Source organism: Schistocerca gregaria, chromosome 7 (genome assembly GCF_023897955.1).
Source record: "Schistocerca gregaria isolate iqSchGreg1 chromosome 7, iqSchGreg1.2, whole genome shotgun sequence".
Classification (NCBI taxonomy): Eukaryota; Metazoa; Arthropoda; class Insecta; order Orthoptera; family Acrididae; genus Schistocerca; species Schistocerca gregaria.
In genome coordinates this window covers 109,806,379-109,833,035 of record NC_064926.1, presented here as the reverse complement: position 1 = coordinate 109,833,035, position 26,657 = coordinate 109,806,379, and the positions used below count along the sequence as shown (strand labels likewise).

General features: G+C 41.5%; 1 protein-coding gene across 1 annotated transcript in view; it reads right to left on the bottom strand.

Annotated features, from left to right (window-relative positions):
* LOC126282311 (myogenesis-regulating glycosidase-like) overlaps positions 1-26,142 on the bottom strand; it is a 54,879-nt gene extending 28,737 nt beyond the window's left edge. The window contains exons 1-2 of the mRNA XM_049981967.1: positions 25,998-26,142; positions 710-1,698 (exon numbers count right to left, since the gene is read on the bottom strand). Of these exons, the coding sequence (XP_049837924.1) occupies positions 710-1,698; positions 25,998-26,142 (1,134 nt within the window). The remainder of the gene's footprint in view (positions 1-709; positions 1,699-25,997) is intronic.
* Positions 26,143-26,657: the final 515 nt, after the last annotated feature.

Sequence of the window (26,657 nt, the reverse complement as noted above, 5' to 3'; positions counted from 1 at the left end):
CTTTTGAGTACTGTTATCATTAGGCCTACAGACAACGCTCACTGTACGACGGCTCTGCCATGATACGGACCGTGATTTCCGCAACAGCGTATTAAAGCTGGAGTTTGAAGGTGAAATTGGGATCCTACAATAGTGGTGTGAAGTGGACGCGGTGGGCTTAGAACGGATTGTAGTAAAATAGTCTGTCACTAAAGGCACCACCACTGGTTCGGATATATAAGGACAAGGACATCGTCTCCGCGGCAGTCATTTACCACCAAACGGTGACCTAGGATTTTCCTGGCAAATGCTCGTGGAAAATTTACCATTTGTCGTCAGTATAATGTCGACAATACAGAACCTTCGGTTCGATCATGTATGTCCGTTTGTTGGTTAACCGTAGCCCAAAGGCGAATTTTCAGCAAAGCAGCGCACCACCTTATTGATTCCGAACAGAGTCTCCTCCGTCCACCCATATATTCTGATCTCTGCAATATTGCAGACTTCTACTACGCTATCGAGAGCAATATGCATTAGTAACTGGCGGCATTTGATCGGCCATAGATCAGCCTACTGCCCAAAGGATATGGTTTCCGCAGAGTCCTCGCTGCGACACGCAGCGGCCGACATAGCGGCAATAGGAGGTCCTATAGAGAAAGCTGCCTCTAACACTATTGCTTATGAGTGCAGATGCGTCAAAAAACTAGGAACGTGAAATGATGGTACTTACCCAGAGTCGATTCGACCACCACGCTGCTGCTTCAGGATTAGTGAAGTCGATGATATGGCCGACTCCATTCCACCAATTAGTAGTGGAACTACCGTTAGTGTCATTTACGAAGTAGCCGTTCGCCATTCCCTCCGAGAGGTAGGGCTCGCATCCGCGATTCACAAACGGATGTATCCAGAGGGTAACACGGAATCCTAAAGCGTGTAGGTCATTCGTGAGTGTTTTGATGTCAGGGAACTTGGTCGTATTAAATGTGAAGCTCCCGTAGCAGGTTTCCCAGTTGTCGTCTATTTCAATCTGGCTGTTGTTGAAGCCATAGGCGAGGACCTCGGCGGCCATCTGCCTGACCTTCATGTCGTCGACGTCTTCCTTGTAGCGCGCCCACGTGGACCAGATGGGGTGTGTGGTCATCCGCTCGTCTGGGATCCCCGTCGGCGTGCCCAGGTAGTTCTGCACGGCGTACTCGTGGGCCTGCCTTGCGTCGTCGAACATGCACAGGTCCCACTCCAAGACGGTGAGCGGTCTTTCCGGCGGGTAGGGATCCTGGTTCTTCGCAATGAAGCATAAAGCGTCGACGGAATCGTTGGTATTCTGGTCGATGAAAAGAGGGACGTGGGCTGGAATATGGACGAATCTTCCGTCAGAGAACAACCAGTAACGCACAGCAACTCCGACGTGGTCTGACTGTTTGGTCACGTACGAATACTGGCTGTAAACGTTGTTCTCTATGGGCCAGTACTGTCGGTACTGCTCGAGGCCTCCAAAGATGTGGCTGCCCGAGTGGTTCTGGCAGCTGGTGAGGACTGCCGTTGAATAGTTGGCCCACTGCCTGAAGGTAGCACACTGGCTGACTCTCTCGTTCCTGCTGACGGTTATTTTAGTCCTGCTGAAGTGGAAGCAGTCTTCGTCAGAGTTACTCTCAGAACACGATGTAGGAAGGCCTTCGTCGATGGGTGTCAGAATGTAGCCCAGGTCAACCTCACGGCCATCTGCAACGTGTAATTAGTCATTTTATTTACAAGTATAGAATCAGGACCGCGTATAACATGCAAAATTACAGGTCACACCGAAATTTTAAAACATTTGGTGATGTTACTCTGTGAGTGAAGTTACAGAGACAGGCGTATCACATGCTGAAGTGAAGTACAGCAAATAGTTGGAAAATTTTCTAGGTTGTGTTGTCTATCAAGTGACACATACTCTAATAGCATTCTTAGATATTCAGTACAAGCTAGAGCACAGAAGCCAACCCATCTAGAAAACACAGGGGGCTCAGAAGATAACACACACATTATCTGAGATAACAATTTTGATAGTTGTCGGCTGCAATTTACTCTCTGTACATACGTAAGAGATCTATTTTTCATGTCGAAACCACACATTTTCGCTCAGCTCTGAAATAGAAGTCTCTCATGCTTCTCTACAGCACAATGAAAAATGTGTCTCTTACTGACACTAATGAGTAGTGAGATATATGCTTTGTTTCTTGTGACTTAAAAGCTATACCACATCATGGATATTTAGTCTTACTGAATTTGATTTACATTACTGATTCTTCCGTTTACTTCATACTGCTTTTTTATTTTCATTACAAAATGAGTACTATAGCTACCGTCACGCGCGTCTCGTTTTAGATGCCAGATTCATTTCCTACTTCAGGTTGTTGCAATGGAAGTGCGTCTTTCAGTTCACCATAAAACCAATAAAAACAATTTTAGGGCCCTGTGGACGATTTGCTTGCACATTCATAGTCGGAACCCTTTTCTTACCACACTTGTCTAGAGCTAAGTCTGCCAGCCAGAGTGGCCGAGCGGTTCTACGCGCTACAGTGTGCAACCGCGCGACCGGTACGGTCGCAGGTTCGAATCCTGCCTCGGGCATGTATGTGTGTGACGTCCTTAGGCTAGTTAGACTTAAGTAGTTCTGAGGTCTAGGGGACTGATGACCACAGCAGTTAAGTCCCATAGTGCTCAGAGCCATTTGAACCATTTCGAGCTACGTCTCTCTAGGTCCCCTTTCTGGGTAAGATCTACAAAACATGACTAAAGTTAGACTTCCTTTGTGTTGCACAGTCTTCCGATTTATTGTCAAGTTTTATGCATCTCTTTTTTTCTAAATTGCTTCACTACATTTAATTTTACGGTGAAACTCGTTTAAGTTTTATGCCAGTTATGCCATTTCTTTATTACACTAGTGATAGTGTACCTTTCCTAATGTACAGTTTTATTTTCGTATTTTTTTGATAAAGCTAAACCATTGATAGAGACGGTGCCTACTGTCTCCACTAAGCTATTACCCAATCAAGTACCACTCTTCTCGAAGAAATATTTATCGTAAAAACAAAAATTAGCAATAGACTTGCATTATTTTCTGCAAAAACACATTAAATAACTTTTTGTAGTCACTGTCGGAGAATTCAGTTAATGAAGAAAATTATTACGAATGGCCACACTGCAACTCTTCTACCATTATATTTTCTTCACCAATAAGCGTACACGTATAAGCCAGCAAATTCTTTTTTATCGTGACAATGGACGTGCTTAGTCGAATATTTCTGATTATATCTTTGCGAGTATGTGTCTATTGTGTAATGTAACTTCTTAAGGTGTATCAGTGTTCTTAGCCTCATATGAGAGAGCTACATTACTTTTAGTAGTTCAAGTGGCTCTGAGCACTATGAGACTTAACTACTAAGGTCATCAGTCCCCTGGAACATAGAACTACTTAAACCTAACTAACCTAAGGACATCATACACATCCATGCCAGAGGTAGGATTCGAACCTGCGACCGTAGTGGTCGCGTGGCTCCAGACTGTAGCGCCTAGAACCGCTCTGTCACTCCGGCCGTCTTGGTGACCGATATTTCGTGAGAAGATACTGCCGCTACGAAAACGCCCTTGTTTGTATAATGTCCACCCCAAATCCTATACCATGTTAATGACAGCCTTTCCCCTATTTCGCGGTAATATATAACGTTCTGCTCTTCTTTGACCTTTCTCGATGTACTCCATTAATCCTATATGTTAATGATGCCAGATCGGGCAGCAGTACTCGGAAAGAGGACGGACAAGCGTAGTGTAGTCTGCCTCTTTAGTAGATATGCTGCATTTTGTAAATGTCCTGCCAATAAAAGGCAGTCTTTGGTTTACTCTTGCCCGCAACAATTACTACGTGTTCTTTCCAGTTTAAGTTGTTCGCAACTGTAACTCCTAGGTATTTAGCAGAATTTACGGGCTTTAAATGTGGCTGATTTATCGTGTAATCCAAGTTTAACGGATTCCTTTTAGCACTCACGTAGATGACCTCACACATTCCATTATTTACGGTTAACGAACAATTTTCGCATCATATAGATATCTTTTCTAAATAATTTTCCAGTTTATTTTGATCTTCTGATTGCTTTACTAGACGATAAAGGACAGCATCATCTGCAGACAACCTAAGACGGTTGCTCAGATTGTCTCCGAAATCATTTATGTATATAAGGAACAATAGAAGACCTGTAACACTACCTTGGGAAACGCGAGAAATAACTTCTGTTTTACTTAGTGACTTACCGTCAATTACTACGAACTGTGGCCTCTCTGACAGGAAATCACGAATCCCATCAAATAACTGATAGGACATCCCACAAGCAAGCAGTGTCCCCACAAATCGCTTATCTTGTAAATTGCCTAAAGCCTTCTCGAAAACTAGAAATACGGAATCAATTATATATCCCTTGCCAATAGCACTCGACAATTAGCGTATGTAAACAGCTAGTTGTGTTTCACAAGTACGATGTTTTCTAAATCCATGTTGACTATGTGTCAATAGACTGTTCTCTTGAAGCTAATTCATCATGTTCTAACACAATACATGCTTCAAAATTTTGCTGCATACCGACACCGACGTTAATGATATGGGCCTGTAATATAGTGGATTACTCCTACTACCTTTCTTTAATATTGGTGTGATTTTTGTAGGTTTCCAGTCTTTGGGTACGGATCTTTCGTAGAGGGCAAGCGGTTGTATATGATCGTTAATTATGTGACTACTGCATCACCATACTCGAAAAGGAACGTAATTGGTATACAGTGCTGACTGGAAGACTTGTTTTTATTAAGTGATTTAATTTTCTTCACTTTCCCGTGAACATCTACTTTTAAGTCACTCAGGTGGGCATCTTCTATTTATTCTTTAATTTTCTAGTCATTTTACATGAAGGGCATATTAAATTGTTCACAAATGGCCTTATTGTTCTGTTCTTTTCTTTGCAGAAACATTATGATTAGCAGATTAATAGCCTATTGGTCTACCTTTGAACCGAGCGAGGCTCAATCCCGCGTCCGGCCATCCTGATGTAGGTTTTCGTGATTTCCCTAAATCGCTCCAAGCAAAGGCCGGGATGATTACTTTGAAAGGGCACGGCCGACTTCCTTCCCTGTCCTTCCCTAATCCGATAAGACCGATGATCTCGTTATCTGGGCTCCTCTCCAAAACAACCCAACACCCCTCTTGTTCTCCTTGAATGACTGCTACTACTGTGTACCTGTGGAACCCGTTCTGCATGACATGGATTCAAAAAAGTCCTAAAGGTTTCCAGAGATATGTGGCCGCGGATGTCTACTTAAAAATCACACAGTTCCCGAAAATTACTGACCGATGGTTTGTAGGCTCGAACCCAGCGTCCGACAGCATCACAGATGTATTCGATCGGGATCAGATCATGCGAACTGGTGACTAAGACGTTAACGTCAGTTAACTATCGCGGTCATCAAGCCATTACAGAGCAATTCTGATCTAGTGACGTGGACAGTTGTCCTGTAGGAAGATGTCATCCTTGTCGAGGAAAATTAAAGCTTAAAGTGACGCAGCTGTCCGCAATAACGTCCACGTAATCCACAGCTGACATTGCGCTTCGATTACCACCACGGGTGCCATGGAGTCCTAGCTCACTGTCCACACTGACCTATATTCATGGCACGGTTCACGTTTCGAACATCTGCACGCCTGTATGACGGCGTATACAGATTCAGCCATCGAGCTGGTATAACAAGAAATATGACTCAGTTGAACAGCCACACGTTTCCACTGATCCACAGTCCAGTCTCGATGATCCTGTACCTTGCAACAATATTTTATCACTATGGCAGCACGTCAACAGCTGTGGGGCCCCATTTTCAACCATGTGATCTGAAAGGAGTACTCCGAAGCACTTGGGCTTGCTCCTCTATTTCCGCTGTCGTTAGGTTTCCAATACGTAGTCGCCCATTCCGATTTACAGAAGTAGTTGTTACAGAATGTGATGTAAGAAGGCCCACTACTTCTGAAGATATTTTTACAAATATAGAAACCTAGGTCAAGAGCTAATAAAACTTTATTTTGCAACTACTTGGCTGACTTTTCAACTTTTTGTATATGTGCAGATTGAATCGAGGAATGAAAATTTGCACCAAAGCCAAGATCCGAAACCGGGTCTCCTGCTTAGTAGGCAGATAATAATCACTACGCTACCCTGGCACAGTGGCTTTGTACAACTGTACGAACTACCGTAGAACGCCTTCCTTCTCATTCCAAACTCCGATTCACGCCTCAGCCCACACACAACAGAAAAGTATAAGACTTGATAAAGGCTCTGCAACCATAAACTATGGTTTGATTATACAACTTGTACTGGGTTTAGGCAGGATCCTCCGCTTCTTTCGATGCTGATGTGAGTTAACTATCACGGTCATCAAGCCATTACAGCGCGATTCTGTTCTTGTGACGTGGACAGTTGTCCTGTAGGAAGACGCCATCCTTGTCAAGGATTCAAGCGTGAAGTGACGCAGCGGTTGGCAATAACGTCCACGTAATCCACAGCTGACATTGCGCATCGATTATAACCAATTCGGTTGGAGATCCTCTGCAATACTGTACGAGTTTAGGGAGGATACCAAGTGAGCTGAGGCGGTAATTTGGATTGAAGGGGAGGCGTGCTAGCGGTGTCCGTGCAGTACCGAAAGCCTCTGCGCCAGGGTGGCGCAGTGGTTACCGTGTCTGCCTAGTGAATAGGAGACCCCTGTTTGAGTCCCGAACTTCGTACATATTTTCATTCGTCTCTTTAATCTGAATCTATACACTGACATGGAAAAAAACTGCAACACGAAATAGAAGTTGTGCGAAATAAACGAAATTTTGTAGTCTTTTTTCCTACATCTGGAAGATGATGTCTATTGAAATTAAGCGCTAGCAGCATAAGGGTGGCACTAGTAACAACAGTATGAGGATACAAATGAGGTTTACTTTAAATATACTCTGGTCCGGTAGTGAGCGATAGTTACCATTGAGACCGGAAGTGGTGAGAAGATGTTAATCAAGAATTCCTCTAAGGATACAAAGTCGCCATTATCAGCACCTTACTGAGTTAGAACGAGGTCGTCTAACAGGGCTGGGAGAAGCTGGATGTTCCTTCTGAATTTACGTGATTGCCGGCGGCGGTGGCCGCGAGAATGTACGGGTCGCAGGAAGACCGGGTTCCGGGCAGACACGTGGCACTTCCGAGTGGGAGACCATCGTGTTCAGAGTATGGCCCTCGTGCATCGTACTACATCTGCAGGAGCAATTTGAGCAGCGGTTGGCACCACAGTGACACAACTGTTACAGGTACGTTACTTAAAGGACAGAAGGACAGTTCCGAGCTATGCTACCGCCGGCACAGCCCTCGATTTCATCGAAGGGTGCAATAATGCCCGCATCCAGCACTGAAGGTGCCTTCAATGACGCTGTGTCTCCTTGGTGGTGAAGTAGGGTGGGGGGGGGGGGGGGGAGTAGGGGCAAAGATTCTACAGACAAATCTTCTGAGTTTTGAGAAACGTACGAAATAGAAAGGAACGCTGCGATCACAAGTCACATCAAGAGCCATGGGACAAGTTGGTTAGTTTCTTAGAAAACGACGTACACGGTAGATAGCAATGCACATGCAAAGTAATCAAACCTCTGAACAAGGACGATAAAGAAGGATAGTGAAAATAAGTTTCGTTACAGAAAATAAAACACACACAAGGTGTCTGTCGTACGATTAACAGACACTGGGCCATTATGAACAAACAGCAGAAATTAGGTTCATCAGGAGGAAGAAGGACTGCACAAGAAGAGACATGATTAGAAATATGAAGATACTCGTATTAGAACAGAATTAAATATTTACAACATGAAAGAGAATGTTCAAATATATCGTGGAAATAGGAGACATGCGAAAGTCTGGTCATAAAAGAAGGAAGATAAGAACCCTCACTCAAACTCACACCCAGTGAGCAACAGATAAATCATTATTCAGACTTATGGTGTACACGGAAAGTCGAAGACAATGCTGGAGAAACTGTGTACAACAAAATAGTAGATCAAGTTATTATGTAGCAGCTGCAAGACGCTTTCAAAGGTGTAAAGAACAGGATAGTAGGGAGTAAATGCTGAAGTGATAAAATATGGCGACTTATCACGAGATGAAAGGGTTTTACAATTAATAAATTAATGCTGGAGGAACTGCAATATCTCTTACACGTAGTGTAAAACAAAAAGTACTCTCTCTGTTCAAGAAAGGGAAACGCAAGGACTGTAAAAATGATCGTAGCATCAGTCTTTTAAACAATGGATACAAATTGTACTCAAAGATAGTCAATAACGGCATGAAGAATATCACAGAAGCTGTTATTTCTGAGGACAAAATGAATTTACATCAGGTCATTCATACACGGACAAGTGTTTGTAATTAAGGACGTTAAAGAAAGAGACAGATAATTTACTCTAGAGACGCATATGGCCGTCACGGATCTTGAGAAGGCTCTTGACCGTGCTAATTGTCATAGCGTATGAAAACTGATATCAGAACGTGAATACCCTTATCATTTAATAGAGGTAGTGAAAACTGGAATGTAGTTATTCTTTCTATTGTACTGTATAACAAAACGTTAACAGTACAGACGCCAAGGAAAGCCTGCTTCACTACCAGTCAACAGACATATATACGTATTAACTTCACCCTTTGTAAATGGAAAAAAGAGGATAGCGCTCGATGCATACCTGAGTGTGCATCTGTTTGTGGATGACAACGTTACTACTCATAAGAATGAAGATAACCTACAAAGATCTTAACACCAGCTCAACGAAATACACAGGGAATATTACGTAAAGTTTCTAGTAATTAATCCAAAGTCATGGCATTCCGAGGAAAATATAAAGTCAGATCAAAAACTTACATGATTCCGTTTTAGAACAGATCTCCCGAATTTCTTACTTCGGCTGTTATGTAAGTTTCGATAAGTTTTGTTACTGTGTAATTATGTAATAGGCGTATTTAAACTGTTTTAGCATGTAATTATCTGAACTGTTTCTTATTTAAATTGTTTTGTTAATTAAATTGCATTGTGTATTATTGAGAAAGAGCGGGAAACCGCGCATAGATACATTTTGAGAAAGAGCGGGAAACAGCGCGCAGTAATACATCTGTAATGGTAGCAGGGATTGTCTGCACCAAAAACCATTGTTGGCGGCGAGACCGCACTTTTGTAGCATTGAGCGTTGGAAGCGAGCAGTTGCGAGTAAGATGTGAGACGAGGCAGTCGTAGCTAGCGAGACATGAGAGGAGGTCGCTGTAAGCGAGGTATGAATTAACACTTTGAAAGAAGCGGTGTGCTCGCCAGCCACTCGCTATATGTAGCGCAATGCTAGTTTTTAAGAATTTTTGTAAAGAACTATGCCCCTTGTAATTGTTTGTCAAGATCGTTCTCAGAATATAGTTATGTAATTTTGATGGAAAATTAGGTATGTAGCGCAACGCTACTTTTTAAGAATTTTTGTAAAGAACTATACCCCTTGTAATTGTTTGTCAAGATCGTTCTCAGAATATAGTTAACTTCTACCAGATTAAATGCATTAAGAATTTTCTATCCCAAAATCATTCACGTAAATGCTTTACGGAATTTATTGTTATCTTAAAAGAAAAGTCTAAACTGAGCTTCAGCTTTTATCAAATCTAAATTAACTTCAACTTAAAGAATTCCAGTCACAAAGTATTATGAAACTCCACCAGCAGCTTATAATTATGTTAAAGAGAAGTAAGTATATTCATTCCACAGTTTGCTGTAGCAGTCAGATGGCGATCCAGTATAAATAATTAAAGGTAAGAATCAGTCTTAATAATTTCAGGTAACGACTGAGGGCCACGGCGACAACACATTTTATGTTTCGTCGTAATAATCAGCAGGTAGTCTTGACAGAGCAGCAGTTAAAAGATTTTAAGAGACGCAGCGTTCAGTCAGCAAGCAAACGTTCATCCAATATTAGACGGGAAGGTTTCACTTGAAATTCGTACATAAATCCTGTCATTGTTCCTGGAACATTGGCAAAAACTGCTTTGTGTTGTACCAGAATATTTTCAAGTTCTGTGCGTTCTGCGTCGCATTTTGCTACACTATTGTCTACCTTGCGTGTAATTGTCTCGAACATATTGTACTCCTGTTCCTCTACCAAGTCATTATTAAGTGTGTTCGTGTATAGTGCGATATAACAATCGTTATCTTGAGAATCAGTAATAATCTCGATCGTGTGCATATTTTGTTCTTCGGAGGATACTGTGTTTTGAAATCTTACGATCACTTCCCTGTTTTCCTTTTGTAGTGTGAGGTATGACGATTTGAAGTCAATCTTCGCATCGTACTGAACAAGAAAATTTATTCCTAACAGACATGACAGTTTTGATCACAAACATTTTCTTTCAGTTAGAAAGTTTAAAACATTTAAAAACGACAGGGCGCAAATACATCCGTTGGATTTTATCCAACAGTTCAGGGGAGCACTTCCACCATCATGGCCAGTACAACATAAGTTAGAATTTATTGTCAGTTTTCTTGAAGGAGAACCAGCACGACGAATGCGACCAATTGCTAGACAATGTTTTTCCGTAGAAGCATTTGAGGAAGCATTTTTATCAGGATATTGGTCTGACACTACACAAAACAGCATCAAAGATCGGCTACTTAGTTTGCCAAACTTTGAAAATTCTACCTTTCCAACAATCACACAATTTTTCGAGTACATGGTGGAACAGAACCAGTACCTCAACGAGCCATACACGTATTTAAACTGTTTTAGCATGTAATTATCTGAACTGTTTCTTATTTAAATTGTTTTGTTAATTAAATTGCATAGTGTATTATTGAGAAAGAGCGGGAAACCGCGCATAGATACATTTTGAGAAAGAGCGGGAAACAGCGCGCAGTAATACATCTGTAATGGTAGAAGGGATTGTCTGCACCAAAAACCATTGTTGGCGGCGAGACCGCACTTTTGTAGCATTGAGCGTTGGAAGCGAGCAGTTGCGAGTAAGATGTGAGACGAGGCAGTCGTAGCTAGCGAGACATGAGAGGAGGTCGCTGTAAGCGAGGTATGAATTAACACTTTGAAAGAAGCGGTGTGCTCGCCAGCCACTCGCTATATGTAGCGCAATGCTAGTTTTTAAGAATTTTTGTAAAGAACTATGCCCCTTGTAATTGTTTGTCAAGATCGTTCTCAGAATATAGTTATGTAATTTTGATGGAAAATTAGGTATGTAGTGCAACGCTACTTTTTAAGAATTTTTGTAAAGAACTATACCCCTTGTAATTGTTTGTCAAGATCGTTCTCAGAATATAGTTAACTTCTACCAGATTAAATGCATTAAGAATTTTCTATCCCAAAATCATTCACGTAAATGCTTTACGGAATTTATTGTTATCTTAAAAGAAAAGTCTAAACTGAGCTTCAGCTTTTATCAAATCTAAATTAACTTCAACTTAAAGAATTCCAGTCACAAAGTATTATGAAACTCCACCAGCAGCTTATAATTATGTTAAAGAGAAGTAAGTATATTCATTCCACAGTTTGCTGTAGCAGTCAGATGGCGATCCAGTATAAATAATTAAAGGTAAGAATCAGTCTTAATAATTTCAGGTAACGACTGAGGGCCACGGCGACAACACATTTTATGTTTCGTCGTAATAATCAGCAGGTAGTCTTGACAGAGCAGCAGTTAAAAGATTTTAAGAGACGCAGCGTTCAGTCAGCAAGCAAACGTTCATCCAATATTAGACGGGAAGGTTTCACTTGGCGATATCCATTCAGTACGACATTTTAGTGAATCTACTGTGGATATGAATATACTGACTTTGATAATAGTGTGAATAAGTTACTGTTAAGTGGCGCAACGCATATACTAAAGTGTATAACTTTTATTCACAGGTCATCGGCAATTCTGTTTGCTTTATTGATTCGGCGTTGAAAAGTGTTTGTTCAGTGTTGAATCCGCTTTGAACAGTGATATATTTTGTTGCGTGTGATGATTATAGACAATGTCCCGCAGAATAATTACTCGTTCTCAAACTGATAAAACTTTTTGTTGCGTGTGATGATTATAGACAATGTCCCGCAGAATAATTACTCGTTCTCAAACTGATAAAACTGTACAAAATACTGACGAGAGATTCTTTTCTGGAATAGGCAGTAATAATACGTGTGAAAACCCTGATTCTGAAACGTTAGGTGAACAGACATTTAATAACTGTAACAATATGGAAGCGTTTAACGAACAAGTAACTTCAGAAATGCCCACAGACAATGAAACGGTAGTGCAAAATAATTTGGCATTAAATGCAACAGACGGTACACAGTCACAAATTCCGCATAGTAGACATAACAGTTTCAGTAACGAAACCACTACAATGCAGTCAGACAGAGAGACTCCATTAAGCACTGATTTAGATTGAAACGGTACACAGCTACACAACCTGCGTAGCAGATCCAACAGTTCTCATGACCAAAATTCCGAAATTACGGAAAACGTGACGCAGTCACAATCATCTGAGGATGTTCAAATGAACACAGATCTACAGCCTTTAACAACGAATACAAATACACACAGAAGTCAATCCGAAACGGATCCAATAATGGCATTTTTGCTACAAATGAGACAAGACATGAATCAAAACTTTAACAGAGGGTCACAAGAATTAGAAAAAAGGTCACAAGATCTAAAAAACGAAATTAAGGCAGAACACGCACACACAGATCAGAAATTAGACAACATGTACCAAAATCTAAAACACGAAATCAAAGTAGAAATTCAAACAGTCGCTGAAAAATGTTCACAATCAACACAAGAATTACGCGACAAAATTCAAGAAATATCCGATAACCAAGCAACATTTGCAGTTAGTATACGGGAAACAATGACAGAAAACTTTGCTAAACAAAACGCTCAGATTGATGAACGTTTTAACAATCACACAGAAAACTGTTTGATACGTCACCGTAAACTGGTGCGATCGCAGGATAAAGAACGAAAAGAATTACTACAAACAATCACTAAACAGCGTCAGGACGACAAAAAGAAAGTGTTTGCCCAGGGCAAAACATATGTAGACAATCACATACAGTCGATCTCGGAAGAAATCGAAACGGTCAAAGAAACAAATAATCAAATACAAGACAGGCTTACAGAAATCCAAACACAGACAATCGATGTGAAAACTTCTACAGACACTGAAATCCAGAATGTTAAAGATAAATTAACAGAGGACGTTCAGACACTAACTGACAAAATAGAACACATAGAAATTAACCATGACACAGAAAATTTAAAGGCAGATTTTAAGAAAGTCACCAAAAGCAACCGTAAATTACGAAACGAACTGACAGAAAAGATCAATGAACTCACTACAAGAATAGATCTTTGAGATACTAACAATGACGAGAGATCAGACGACACTGCACCAGTCCCAGTGCAACAGAACTCTAATAGTAATAACACGCCATTGACAAATATACAACAAACTATCACAGATCTAAAATCGCGTAATGATTCATTGCATCAGCAAATAAATTCTCTACAGCAAGAGATAGCGGACGCACAAGAAACCGCCGCACATAATCATTTTCAACAGAACACACACCGTTACGAAATGCCTCAGATCCATAATACATATAATGTTGGTAGACTTCAGAGAGTAAGAGATTTTACCCAGGAAGAAAGACACCCGAATCCATATTCAAGACAATACGACAACACTTACACACACAGACATGACAGTTTTGATCACAAACATTTTCTTTCAGTACAACATAAGTTAGAATTTATTGTCAGTTTTCTTGAAGGAGAACCAGCACGACGAATGCGACCAATTGCTAGACAATGTTTTTCCGTAGAAGCATTTGAGGAAGCATTTTTATCAGCATATTGGTCTGACACTACACAAAACAGCATCAAAGATCGGCTACTTAGTTTGCCAAACTTTGAAAATTCTACCTTTCCAACAATCACACAATTTTTCGAGTACATGGTGGAACAGAACCAGTACCTCAACGAGCCATACAGTCAATCGGCATTAATACAGCTTTGCATTTCAAAACTGCCCAGAGCTTTGAAAGTGTCATTACTGACAGGGTAACAAAAGGACAATGTATCCGCTTTTAGAGACATCTTACAACTATTAGAAGCACACCAGGCAGACTACGCATTTGTTAACAAAAATTTTTCACGACAGAACGGAAAAAAAACAAACTCAGCTACTTTTGAACAAACACGATTTGGTAATAACAATCCGAGTAAACGCTTTCGCAGAGAAAATGACAACGAAAACAGGAGTAATGAAAAACATTATACTGACACGGTAAATTTATATTCAGGACAGCAACAGAATCCGAGACTTAACACGCAACCGAATAGGTCAAATTTCCATATGAATCATCGCTCAGATAATGCGACCGGGGAAGGCCATTACGCGGGTCGACCGCAAAATGAACAAAAACAAACGTTTCTACGGGGTGCAGGTGGGCTGCCGTACAGTCACAGTTATAACGACAGGAGAAAAGAAAACGAACACAGACCGCCGAGGACGTTCCACAATGACAATTTTAACGGAAACTACAACAGGGCCCAATAGCTGCGTTACCGTATGAATGTACCAGACACCAGATTTCATCCACCAGACACTGCTGATAATCAAAACGGCAGAACTGTACAGTTGATAGAACACATACCAAACTCCCAAGCTGAAAATCACATATCGGAAGAATTATGACTAGAGAAAACCTGCAATGAATCTCTTAATGTCGATACTATGAAATCACACAGAGAAAACATAACGACCGAAAATGCCATTACATTTGACGACGTGAGAGACACATTGTTACAGGAAAAACCAATCCTACAGAAAACAATATATCACCCAATAATAGAGATAAATTTACAGTCGCACAATATTTTAGCGATAATTGATTCAGGTTCACCTATGTGCGTAATTAACGAAGACACATTTAACAGATGCAATAGCAATAATGATTACCCAGTATTTCCTTTAAACAGAACGAAGGTCAAGGGAGCTTTTGCAGGAAAAGGCATTGAAGTTAAAAGACAGACACAATTAACATTTGTTTTTGCAGGGGAAACGTTCCACAGTGATTGTTGGATAGTTCCGAATTTAACAACAGACATGATATTAGGAATAAATTTTCTTGTTCAGTACGATGCGAAGATTGACTTCAAATCGTCATACCTCACACTACAAAAGGAAAACAGGGAAGTGATCGTAAGATTTCAAAACACAGTATCCTCCGAAGAACAAAATATGCACACGATCGAGATTATTACTGATTCTCAAGATAACGATTGTTATATCGCACTATACACGAACACACTTAATAATGACTTGGTAGAGGAACAGGAGTACAATATGTTCGAGACAATTACACGCAAGGTAGACAATAGTGTAGCAAAATGCGACGCAGAACGCACAGAACTTGAAAATATTCTGGTACAACACAAAGCAGTTTTTGCCAATGTTCCAGGAACAATGACAGGATTTATGTACGAATTTCAAGTGAAACCTTCCCGTCTAATATTGGATGAACGTTTGCTTGCTGACTGAACGCTGCGTCTCTTAAAATCTTTTAACTGCTGCTCTGTCAAGACTACCTGCTGATTATTACGACGAAACATAAAATGTGTTGTCGCCGTGGCCCTCAGTCGTTACCTGAAATTATTAAGACTGATTCTTACCTTTAATTATTTATACTGGATCGCCATCTGACTGCTACAGCAAACTGTGGAATGAATATACTTACTTCTCTTTAACATAATTATAAGCTGCTGGTGGAGTTTCATAATACTTTGTGACTGGAATTCTTTAAGTTGAAGTTAATTTAGATTTGATAAAAGCTGAAGCTCAGTTTAGACTTTTCTTTTAAGATAACAATAAATTCCGTAAAGCATTTACGTGAATGATTTTGGGATAGAAAATTCTTAATGCATTTAATCTGGTAGAAGTTAACTATATTCTGAGAACGATCTTGACAAACAATTACAAGGGGTATAGTTCTTTACAAAAATTCTTAAAAAGTAGCGTTGCGCTACATACCTAATTTTCCATCAAAATTACATAACTATATTCTGAGAACGATCTTGACAAACAATTACAAGGGGCATAGTTCTTTACAAAAATTCTTAAAAACTAGCATTGCGCTACATATAGCGAGTGGCTGGCGAGCACACCGCTTCTTTCAAAGTGTTAATTCATACCTCGCTTACAGCGACCTCCTCTCATGTCTCGCTAGCTACGACTGCCTCGTCTCACATCTTACTCGCAACTGCTCGCTTCCAACGCTCAATGCTACAAAAGTGCGGTCTCGCCGCCAACAATGGTTTTTGGTGCAGACAATCCCTGCTACCATTACAGATGTATTACTGCGCGCTGTTTCCCGCTCTTTCTCAAAATGTATCTATGCGCGGTTTCCCGCTCTTTCTCAATAATACACAATGCAATTTAATTAACAAAACAATTTAAATAAGAAACAGTTCAGATAATTACATGCTAAAGCAGTTTAAATACGCCTATTACATAATTACAACTGAAAATAAAACACTCACAAGGTGTCTGTCGTACGATTAACAGACATTGAGCCATTATGAACAAACAGCAGAAATTAGGTTCATCAGGAGGAAGAAGCACTGCACAAGAAGAGACATGATTAGAAATATGAAGATACTCGTATTAGAACAGAACAAAATATTTTGAACATAAAAGAAAAAGTTCAAATGTATCGTGGGAATAGGAGACATGAGAAAGTCTGGTCATAAAATTCCCCAGATGATCCTGAACTACGTATCAAATGAGGAAATAGGTGTTGGAAGACTGGAGTGACTCTGTTTGTGTATTTTTGACCGGGCAATAGCCTGATCATTTTTAAGAAGAAGGAAAGAGTCCTTAACAAAATCGTTAAACGAGCGTATACTTTGAATTGATTTTACTTCACATGTTTAAAGATTTGTATGGTTTCCTATCATTTTCTCATTTCGAAAAGTCTTATATAAGTTTCTCTGCTAGAACGCATTATGTAATAATATCTAACATGTGTTGACCCGTGCCTGCACTCCGTTTTCCACCATCACTATTCACTATTATTATTATTATTATTATTATTATTATTATTATTATTATTAGTTGTAGTGGTGGTACTAGTAGTAGTAGTAGTAATAGCAGTGTTGACATCATGGTTAGTATTAGTTTCGAGACAGCTCTATTACTGTAAATGGCACAAGATATATGCAATTCTTTCTTCAAATTACTTCATCACTTCTATTACCACCGTCATTGCTGGTATTTGTATTATAATTATTGTCTGTATTATAATCATTTAGGCAAAATGTAGAACAAAACGCTTTGCATGTGCATAAGTCTGGTCCAGAATAAACCCTGCTGATCAAGTTAGTAAAATAAAAACAATTCAAGGAATGTATTATGCATTCAGAGAGATAATAATGAAAAAATTAAGTCTTTGAATGCATGGTTTCGCGGCGATGTGAATTAATAAAATCCTCCCTGGCTTCCAGTCGCGTCAGGTGGCTTTCGACCGAGCTCTCCTCAGTCACTGTCACGCGGTAAGAGTGACTACTGTGACGCCGTGGCCGCGTCTTTATACAGCCGCTCTGCTGGCTGCGACGTCACTAGTGCTCACTTCTTCGCCGTATATGGTAAAGTTTTCATCCCGCGTCCGTCGCGCCCGTTTTAACCTCGCGATGGCCGCAAACCGCCGTCCTTGTTGATGGTGTGTTCAGAGGTTTCTATTTCAATAGCTTCTTTTAGAACGATATCCCAAAATCCCTTCGTCCTCATAACGACAGATGTTTCGTCGAATACAATTCGGTGTCCATTTTCTAAGACGAGCTCTGCCACGGCTCATTTTCTTGGATAGCGTAGGCGTAAGCACCTCTCTTGTTCAGTCCGTCGTTGCTCCTCAGTGCTTACTGTTTGACCGACATAGTAATAGCCACAATGACATGGTATCTTGTACACTCCATGCGTTATAAGCCCTAGATCATCTTCACAGGAATCATGAGCTGTCGAAATTTGGCTGGGGGCCTGAAAACCGATGGACTAATCTTTCCCGACACTACCCCACATAAATGCAAAAACACAAGTGTCTTGCTTTCGTCTTCGGTGGTGTTCTCTCCTCTGTTGGTGTGTTTCTTGCGCGTCACACCAGATATAGCCTGTGACACTTGTCCGTGGCTGTACCAGTTCTAGTAGCGGTCTGTCGGCGTCTGAGACGACTTTAGCACGATGGACGAGGGTATTCAGAACGCCACGTTCTTGAGCCAGATGGTGGTGGCCGAGAGCGTGCAGATATCGATATGTGTGTGTCGGTTACCTATAGACACTGTGGCTGAGGTGCCCATTGGTTTGTCGTCGAACAAGGACCTCAAGGAAGGGCCAATGCACCATCTGTCTCGACTTCCATCGTAAGCTTGATGTGGCCCTTAATGCTATTCGGGTGTTGTAATTGACATTTTCAAATGACATTTTCAAATAATGCCACATTAGGCGTATATTGGATGCACGATAAAGCGAAGGCACTGGCAATTAATGGTCCTCTAATAGCAATGACTACTGCTGCAGCAAAGTACTGCATATTTACGGAGGAAGATAACGCCCAGAACAAGAACAATTCCGTAATTAATGTGCTTCACAAGAAAGGAGACACATGAGACACAGAAAACAATAACTGGTGACTTGTCTTTCTTTGCTGTACACCATATGAGAAAAATTTAAATAAAATTGGATGTTAATAAAACTAAGGAACGAGCATGCTTTGAAAATGGGTATAGCACTATGGTGAGCGCCCCGCCAGGGAACGAAAATACAAAATACAGAAATGTCAATTAATTACCAAATTGCCTGAGTGAGAAAGATTTTGAGAGAAACACTTGCTTTGATTTGGTGAAAATATTTACTAACAACCATTGAGAAGCAAGGCATTGTATACTTTCCTGTACTGCTATTCTACCAATTTGCCGTGCGTGGTGGCCGTGAGGTCAAAGGCGCCTTGCTATGGTTTGCACAGGTCCCCCCCCCCCCCCCTCCCTTCCCTCACCCTCGGACGTTCGAGTCCTCCCTCGGGCACGGGTGTGTGTGTTGTTCTTAGCTTAAGGTAGTTTAACTTAGATTAAGTAGTGTGTAAGCCTAGAGATCGATGACCTCAGCGGTTTGGTCCGATACAATTTACCACAAATTTCCAATTTTACTACAAATTTGGCTTGAGTTTGTAGGAAGTTCAGAAGTGAAACATAAGGATGTTTATAGTTTAAGATAAGAGCATCATCTGAACTTTCTCAGGAGAGTAGGAAGGTCAGAACAGAAAGGATAAGGGGGGAGCTTGGGGCTTAACGACCCATCGGCGACAAGATCTTGTACATGGAACACTGATTCCAGTTAGAGGAGGATACCTAACTTATCCTTTTCATACTTGACGTCTCGTAATTCGCATTGACGTGCAGTTTTCACAGCATGGATTGGCAGTAAGGGATTCGTATTGTTAGCCAATAAACAGATGGTAATAATACTTAGAAAATGTATATTCTGTGCCAACATACTCTTTTCTAACTGGAACAAGGCCTATTGACATTAACAAACGAAGAGTAGGATACACTAGAATGTTACTGGTGTTTGTTGAAGGGCTCTAGTGCAAGTAGATTTACGAGATATCGTATTTTGACAAGTTCCAACACCGACACTTGTAGAATACCTGTGGCACCTCATACTAAAGAACAACACAAGTGAATACACTACATATGTGAACTCTGACAAGTAACGAGACAGCTGACCATCACAGTTTGTGTTCAAAATGACAACCGGCAGCGGTAATATGAGGGTTGGCTACTACGAGGGTTGGAACTTAAATAAAGGCAACTATTTATTCACAACCGATACAAAAGAGTCACATGTTTGCATCTGTTACTGTCCTTCAAAGTAGTCACCAGAGTGGTGTAGAACCCGTTGCCACCGATGTGGAAGGCGCAGTATACCGATAGCAGAGCCCGTTCTTTTGATGGTGCGAATGGAGCGGTCTACTGCCTGTCGAATTTCTGGAACAGTTTTGAAGCCAACTCCACCGTTAATGCACAGCTTTGCGAAAGATGCGGCGACACTTTCTGCGCAATCCATCCATCATTTTGTATGATAATGCGCGGCAGCATACAGCGCAAGTTGTGGCTACTCTGCTCGGTCGATGGAACTGCGAAGTACTGTACCATCCACCATAATCCCCGGACTTAAATCGTTGTGACTTTGATTTGATTCTGAAGATAAAGGAACCACATCGTCGCATTCGCTTCAGAACTGTTCCAGAGAGTCGACAGGCAGTAGACCGTTCCATTTGCACCATCAACAGAACAGGCTTTGCTGACGGTGTACTACGCCTCCCACATCGCTGGCAACGGGTTCCGCACAATGCTGGTGACTACTTTGAAGGACAGTAAAACTTTGCAACGCGTATCTATTTTGTACGAGCTCTAAATAAGTAGTTGCCACCATTGAAGTTCGTACGTACATGCTACCATTTCGGCTTGGAATGCAAGCTTCCTATTCGTTAACAGCAACAAACTGTCGAGCAGAGAGCGATGGTTATAATCGAAGGGAGGCAGGAAATTGTTTTAACAAAGAGAACTAGTGGTAGGGAGGACATCAAACGTTATAATCTCAAACGAACCCCACCGCTGGCTGTAGACGGCGAGATGGAAGTGGAGAAGACATTTTGGCCCCTGAAAAACTAGTGGCCAACCACCATAAACTAACGTATAGGAAGGAGAAGCTTACAAAAATAGCAACAGTTCCTATTCGCTGAAGTCCGCCCCACTTGAGAGGCATCTCGGCCCCATAAACTGAACCGAAAAGGTAAATCTCATAACTTCAGAAAACGCTGTTGTTGCTGACTTCGACTAAAACTGTTGCGTCTGTCTCGTCTGGGAAACGCTTCTCTGCCGTAGCTTCACACCTCCGTGATCAAGTACAGTCCTCGAGAGATAGTAAGTTCACTCCATGTGGTGTAATACGACGGTGGTTTGAAAAGTTCTCGAAATCACCACGAGAGGTCAGCGCTAGCGCAACGAGTTCTCCACGTGATATTCATTGGACTGTTTGTTGCCTGTAAACACGTGCCACGTCAGTGCTCTTGGAAGAGAGCTGTGGCGGTGACGTTGCTCTGTTGTTGTTCCCGCGTATTGCTTTGCGAAGATGTAAAAAAAATCGAGATTCGAGTAGTGATTAATTACTTCATAAAGAAAAGCATGAAAGCAACGTACATTCATGCAGATTTCTAGAATGCACTGGGAGACTCTGCTCCTCCATATTCAACTGATGTCGAGGGAAAAATTTAATTTATATTTGGTCTGGAGACCTTAGATGATGATCCTTGTAGTGGTCGGCCAAGATGTGTCACTACTCCAGAAATCATTACAAAAGTGCACAAAATGGTCGTGGAGGGTCGCTGATTGAAAGTGGCTGAAAATGCTCACGCTTGCCAGATCTCATCTGAAAGGGTATATCACATTTAACTGAAGAATTAGAAATGAAAAAAATATCTGCAAGATGGGTGTCGCGACTCTTAACTCGTGCCCGCACACAAGTGCCGTCGCCATGGAAAAATTACACGAATAAAGGTATGAATTGTTGCCACATCTGCCTTATTCACCTGATATGGCTCCGGCAGACTTCCATCACTACTCAAAACTGAAAATTTTTCTTGGTGGACGAAGATTAACTTCAGGCGTGGAATTGATAGCCAGACAACTATTTTGGAAAGCCCAGAGGAAACTTATTTTCGAGATTCGATCCAGGTACTGAAACATCGTTGGTGATGTAAGTGCTTTTTTTCTATTCCGTTCCGAGAACTTTTCATACTCCACTCGTACTTCACAGCTTGCAACCATCTCATGCTTCGGGATCTCAACAGAAGACATGGTGTGAAAGAGCCAGCACCAATTAGCCTGTAGGGAATATGCAATGTATTTCAGACTTGAATTTGATAACGACCTGATTACAACTACAGTTTATTCGATGCATTTTCATCAGAAACATCTGTGAGTTGCGTATCGGATTCAGTTAGTTCCTGCATCACAACTCGACAATTGGCTCTACAGTTGTCGGTCAACATTGAAAGTGCATCTGTAATGATAGAAAATCTCGAATATTCAAAGTGGTGGAGACGATGGGTTCCATATATGCTCATTCATGTATGCTCACAAGAGAAGACAATATTCAAAGAAGGTGATTTAATCTGAATTGTTGGAGCGTTTTGAGACCGACTGAGGCCCTTCTGTAATATGTCGTTATGGGGGACGAAAGCTGGGTGCACAACTCTGTGCCAGAAAAAAAAGGCATTCCATGGAGCTGCATCATCCTCATTCACCACGAAGGAAGAAATTCAAGACAACCCCGTCTGCCGGAAAAGTCATGGTCACAATCTTCTAGGATTGTGATTGCATCATTCTTATGGATGTGATGCCAAGACGGTCAAACATAAATTCAGAGGCAAACGTACAAACTCTGAATAAACTCAAGAACGTTTGCGACGTGTTCGATCGGACAAGAATACAGCAGAAATCTTGCTTCAACACGATAATGCAAGCACAAAGGTCTGAGAACCTGGGAACACATCGCCAAACTGGGTTGGACATCATTGCCTCACCCGGACCTGGCACCCTCGGACTTCCATGGGGCATTAGTTATTTAACAACCCTCTTATATTATTGAATGCAATTAATGAATAAATTATATTATAATCAATTTAGAACCATTCTCCCTATACATTAGCAACAAATCCCCTTATATCAAGGCCTTAAGTCTCTACTGTGTGCCAGCCACCACCAGAACCCGGGCAGAGTAACCGAGGCTGAACATCAATATGTGGACTGAAACACTTCCACATTTGTGAACAAGATTATAGTTGTTTGACAAGTGTTTTCCAAGAGTCCCAGATTCGCTCGTATTTCCCCTCTTTGTGAGAACACGAGAGTGTGGGAGAAGGGGAGGAGAAGTATTACATTAGAATGTTATTTCAGAGTCGAATTTACGGCTAAGCCGTGGTAAAAATTGCTGTTTTGAAGAGCGCGCCGCAGCACGTAGTGTGAAGCAGTCGCCCTCCGTTTCTGGCGGTGACGCCGCTGTGGCAATCGCAGCTTTGGGAAAGGTTGCCTGTTCACGGGTATTTCATGGGCGCTATGAGCTTGTCAGTCGGTCAGTCTGGGTCAGTTTCTCGTCCCCAGCTTGCTAGTCTGTCTCTCGTCCGCATTTGTTAGGCAGTTAGTGTCTGTCTGTCGTTCGGATCACCTTTTCAATTCGGCAGAATGAGAGTTTTTCCAATCCGCCAGTAAGAGAACTCAACGAGTGGTCGCCCGGTCGAGGCTTAATTCCTGCTCGAGTTTGCTCAGGCAATCGTCACTGGCGGTTGGATTGATCGGTTGGTCGGTCGTGTACTGAGACACAAGATGACTTGTCCGTCTTGAGCGTCGGCGCATGTGAGGTCGCCACGTGAGTCCAGTGGGCCGAGCCGTATAGCGAGGGGTAGTGGCTTCGCAGTCGACACGAGAGCAACAGGAGTCAACCCACGACAGCGGTCTGGCAGGTGCGAACTGCTAGGCCGTGAGACGGGAGATCGGCTCGCCTTCCTAAGTCCGTTGAAGCGGCTGGCAGCGGACGGTTCGGGAAAGCAATTGGGGGTTGCTGCGCCAGGTCTTCTCGAGAAATCGCAGTTTATTAGAAGTTAAGTTATTGGTAATTTGTTGTTTGATTTACTCTTGTTAAATTCTACTTGTTTTCTTGGTGAGTCACGAGCTGTATTGCTTTCGGATCGTCCCACCATTCTTCTGCGTTTGCCTACCCTCGCGAAGGTGGTTGTTTGTAAATTGGGTGGTCCGTTTTTCCCTTGTGGAGTAGGAGCGGGTTAGAGCGACCTGCGGTTCACGCTGTTTGATAATCTCCCTATCAATCTACCTTACGTTAGTAGCTTCCTCTGTCATGTTTGTCGGATTTGGTGTATTAACGAATTTATTGCTTGGAGTGTAACGGCCTAATACCTAAATATGTTTGGATCTTTGGAAACTTTGATATTATTGCCTATGATCTTGAGAGGCGGTATCTGTGTACTGTAGAGCATCTTAACTATTGTTTGGCCAACGTTGTAGAATTTTATATAAGACTGCATTTCATGGGCTTTTATTTAAATGATCATTTTAGTATATAAAGTTGGCACCCTTTCACCGTAAGACTCTTCTTAGAAGTTAAAATCAAGTTGCACCTTCGGTGGCAAGGTTAATATTTTAATTGTTAGTGTTTTGTATCATTTCCATCCCTCCTACGGGGGGTGTATAATTTGTGTGCTTGTGTAAATTGTTAAGACTCTTAGTTTAAAGTTGTCTGGTGTGTTGCAGGTTTGCACCAGTGTAGTCTTTCAGACTGTTGTTAGTGGTCGTAACTACGGCCGTGTCAAAAGGGAGTGGCAAGGTTCTCTGCCCGAAGGCTCATACAATCAAAACTTGTTTCCTTCTGCCTCTGTATAAATTATAACTTTGATATTTAGAGGATGCATCCTGATTATAATTTTAAATGTTTCTTTAAAAAAATGCTTTAGGCAGTATTAAAGTGAAAAAAATTCCCATTTGTTAAAAGGAATTTGGTTATGGTTTCATCAGTTACTCCCTGGCAACTACTTCCATTCTTACATAGTGTGATTAAATGTGTTAATGTTCTCGATGAATCGCTAGTAAATGAAATAAATTCTTAAGAATATTCTTTGAAAATAAATCACGGTTCAATGGCTACTAGTCGAAATGGGTTATACCACAAACATAGGGAGCTTACATAGCCAAGACCACCGTAAACCAGACGTCAACACCCCATAGTTGCTTCACAAGTGACGATATTTCAATATCAGCTCAGTATGGTTAAGAGGAAATCGCCTGTATTTTTATCTAAGAATGGTCCTGTATTGAGTTTAATCATTTTCAGTACTCTTGAAGGGGACTAGGAGCTTCTGCTGCATTAGGACACTAATTGAATTACACTACGTTACGGATTATAAAACGCACACTTTTTCTCGATTAATTGCCTCCAAGGTTCAGGTGCATCTTATACTCGAAACTAATACAGAAATATCCAGTATTTCTACTAAAATCCCCGCTAGTCTTAAAATTGGTCATGTATTCGATGCGGCGGGAACTGGCAACACTGGATTCCACTGGAAGCAACAGTGCACCGATGCGACGAACATAAGTTGCGGGAATTCACAAGCTTGCTAACACTGTCTTCCTTCCGCCCCGCTGTCGCAAACGCAGAACATTGTCTAGCGTATGATGCGTCATTATAGTCTATGGTGCCAGTGAACTTGAATTCAAAGTGATTTGCGTTATCAGTAACAATACAATATTTTTTGTTAGTAGCTAATTTCGTAAAGAAAAAATAGGTATTCATATGATGTGGTCTATAAGTTGAAACTAATAGCAAGTGGTGAAGGACAAGGAAACATAGCGGCTGAGCTGCATTTCGGCCCTCCACACAAAAAAAAAAAAAAAAAAAAAAAAAAACCATTCGAGATTGGCAGGCTAGTGAAGAAGAACTGAAAAAGATCAGGAAGACTTATTATGCAAATAGGGGACTGAATGCAAAATGGCCAAAATTAAGGGATGATGATTTTCAGGGATTTGAAGCCAGTTAGGTTTTATAGACTAGAATTTTTTTTAGTCTGGCTTTGCAGTCTAGTAATATAAATGGTAAAAGAAATTGTAAACAAATTTGCTTAAAAAGAAGGTGCCACCTATAGTCCATAATGTCCATAGTGTCCGTAAAATGCGGTACGTGATTCGCTTGCGTGAGCATACTTTGCGAACGTTGCAGTTATCAACACGGAAGAGTTGGCAGACTTGTGGCAGTGACTTGTGGGACGGGTGACGTCGTGGGACACTCACCTCTGCTGGTGGAGATGGAGATTCGCCCACTGTGCTGCTCGTAACGCGTCTTCAGCTGCGCCGCGGCGCTCACGGCCAACACCAGCAGCAGCAGCAGCAGCGCCTCGTGTGCAGCTACGACAGAAGCAGACAGAACAGAGGTCATCCTCATTTCATTTTGGAGCTACGTAGTGTGCTTAAAGTCGCTAGCTCCAACTGGTGGTGACAAAAGTGTTGCAGTTTCCGTAGTATAGCAGAAGGCATCCACGTTTAATCTCGTAGATAAAGTGGTCCCGTGGCCGTTCACGGTATTGCACAATATGTAACATTGTGCAATAATGATATTGCGCAATATTTCGCATTGCGCAACATTGTGTTCAAATGTGCGTGAAATCTTATGGGACTTAACTGCTAAGGTCATCAGTCCCTCAGCTTACACACTACTTAACCTGAATTATCCTAAGGACGAACTCACACACCCATGCCCGAGGGAGGATTCGAACCTCCGCCGGGACCAGCTGCACAGTCCGTGATTGCAGCGCCCAAGACCGCTCGGCTAATCCCGCGCGGCTTGAGCATTATTATTGATGAGGTTGAAGATTGTGCAATATGTTGAGGGATCTACTGAATTTAGAGTTTACTGGCTAACTGCTTGGATCGTATAGTGTCAGGCTAGTATTG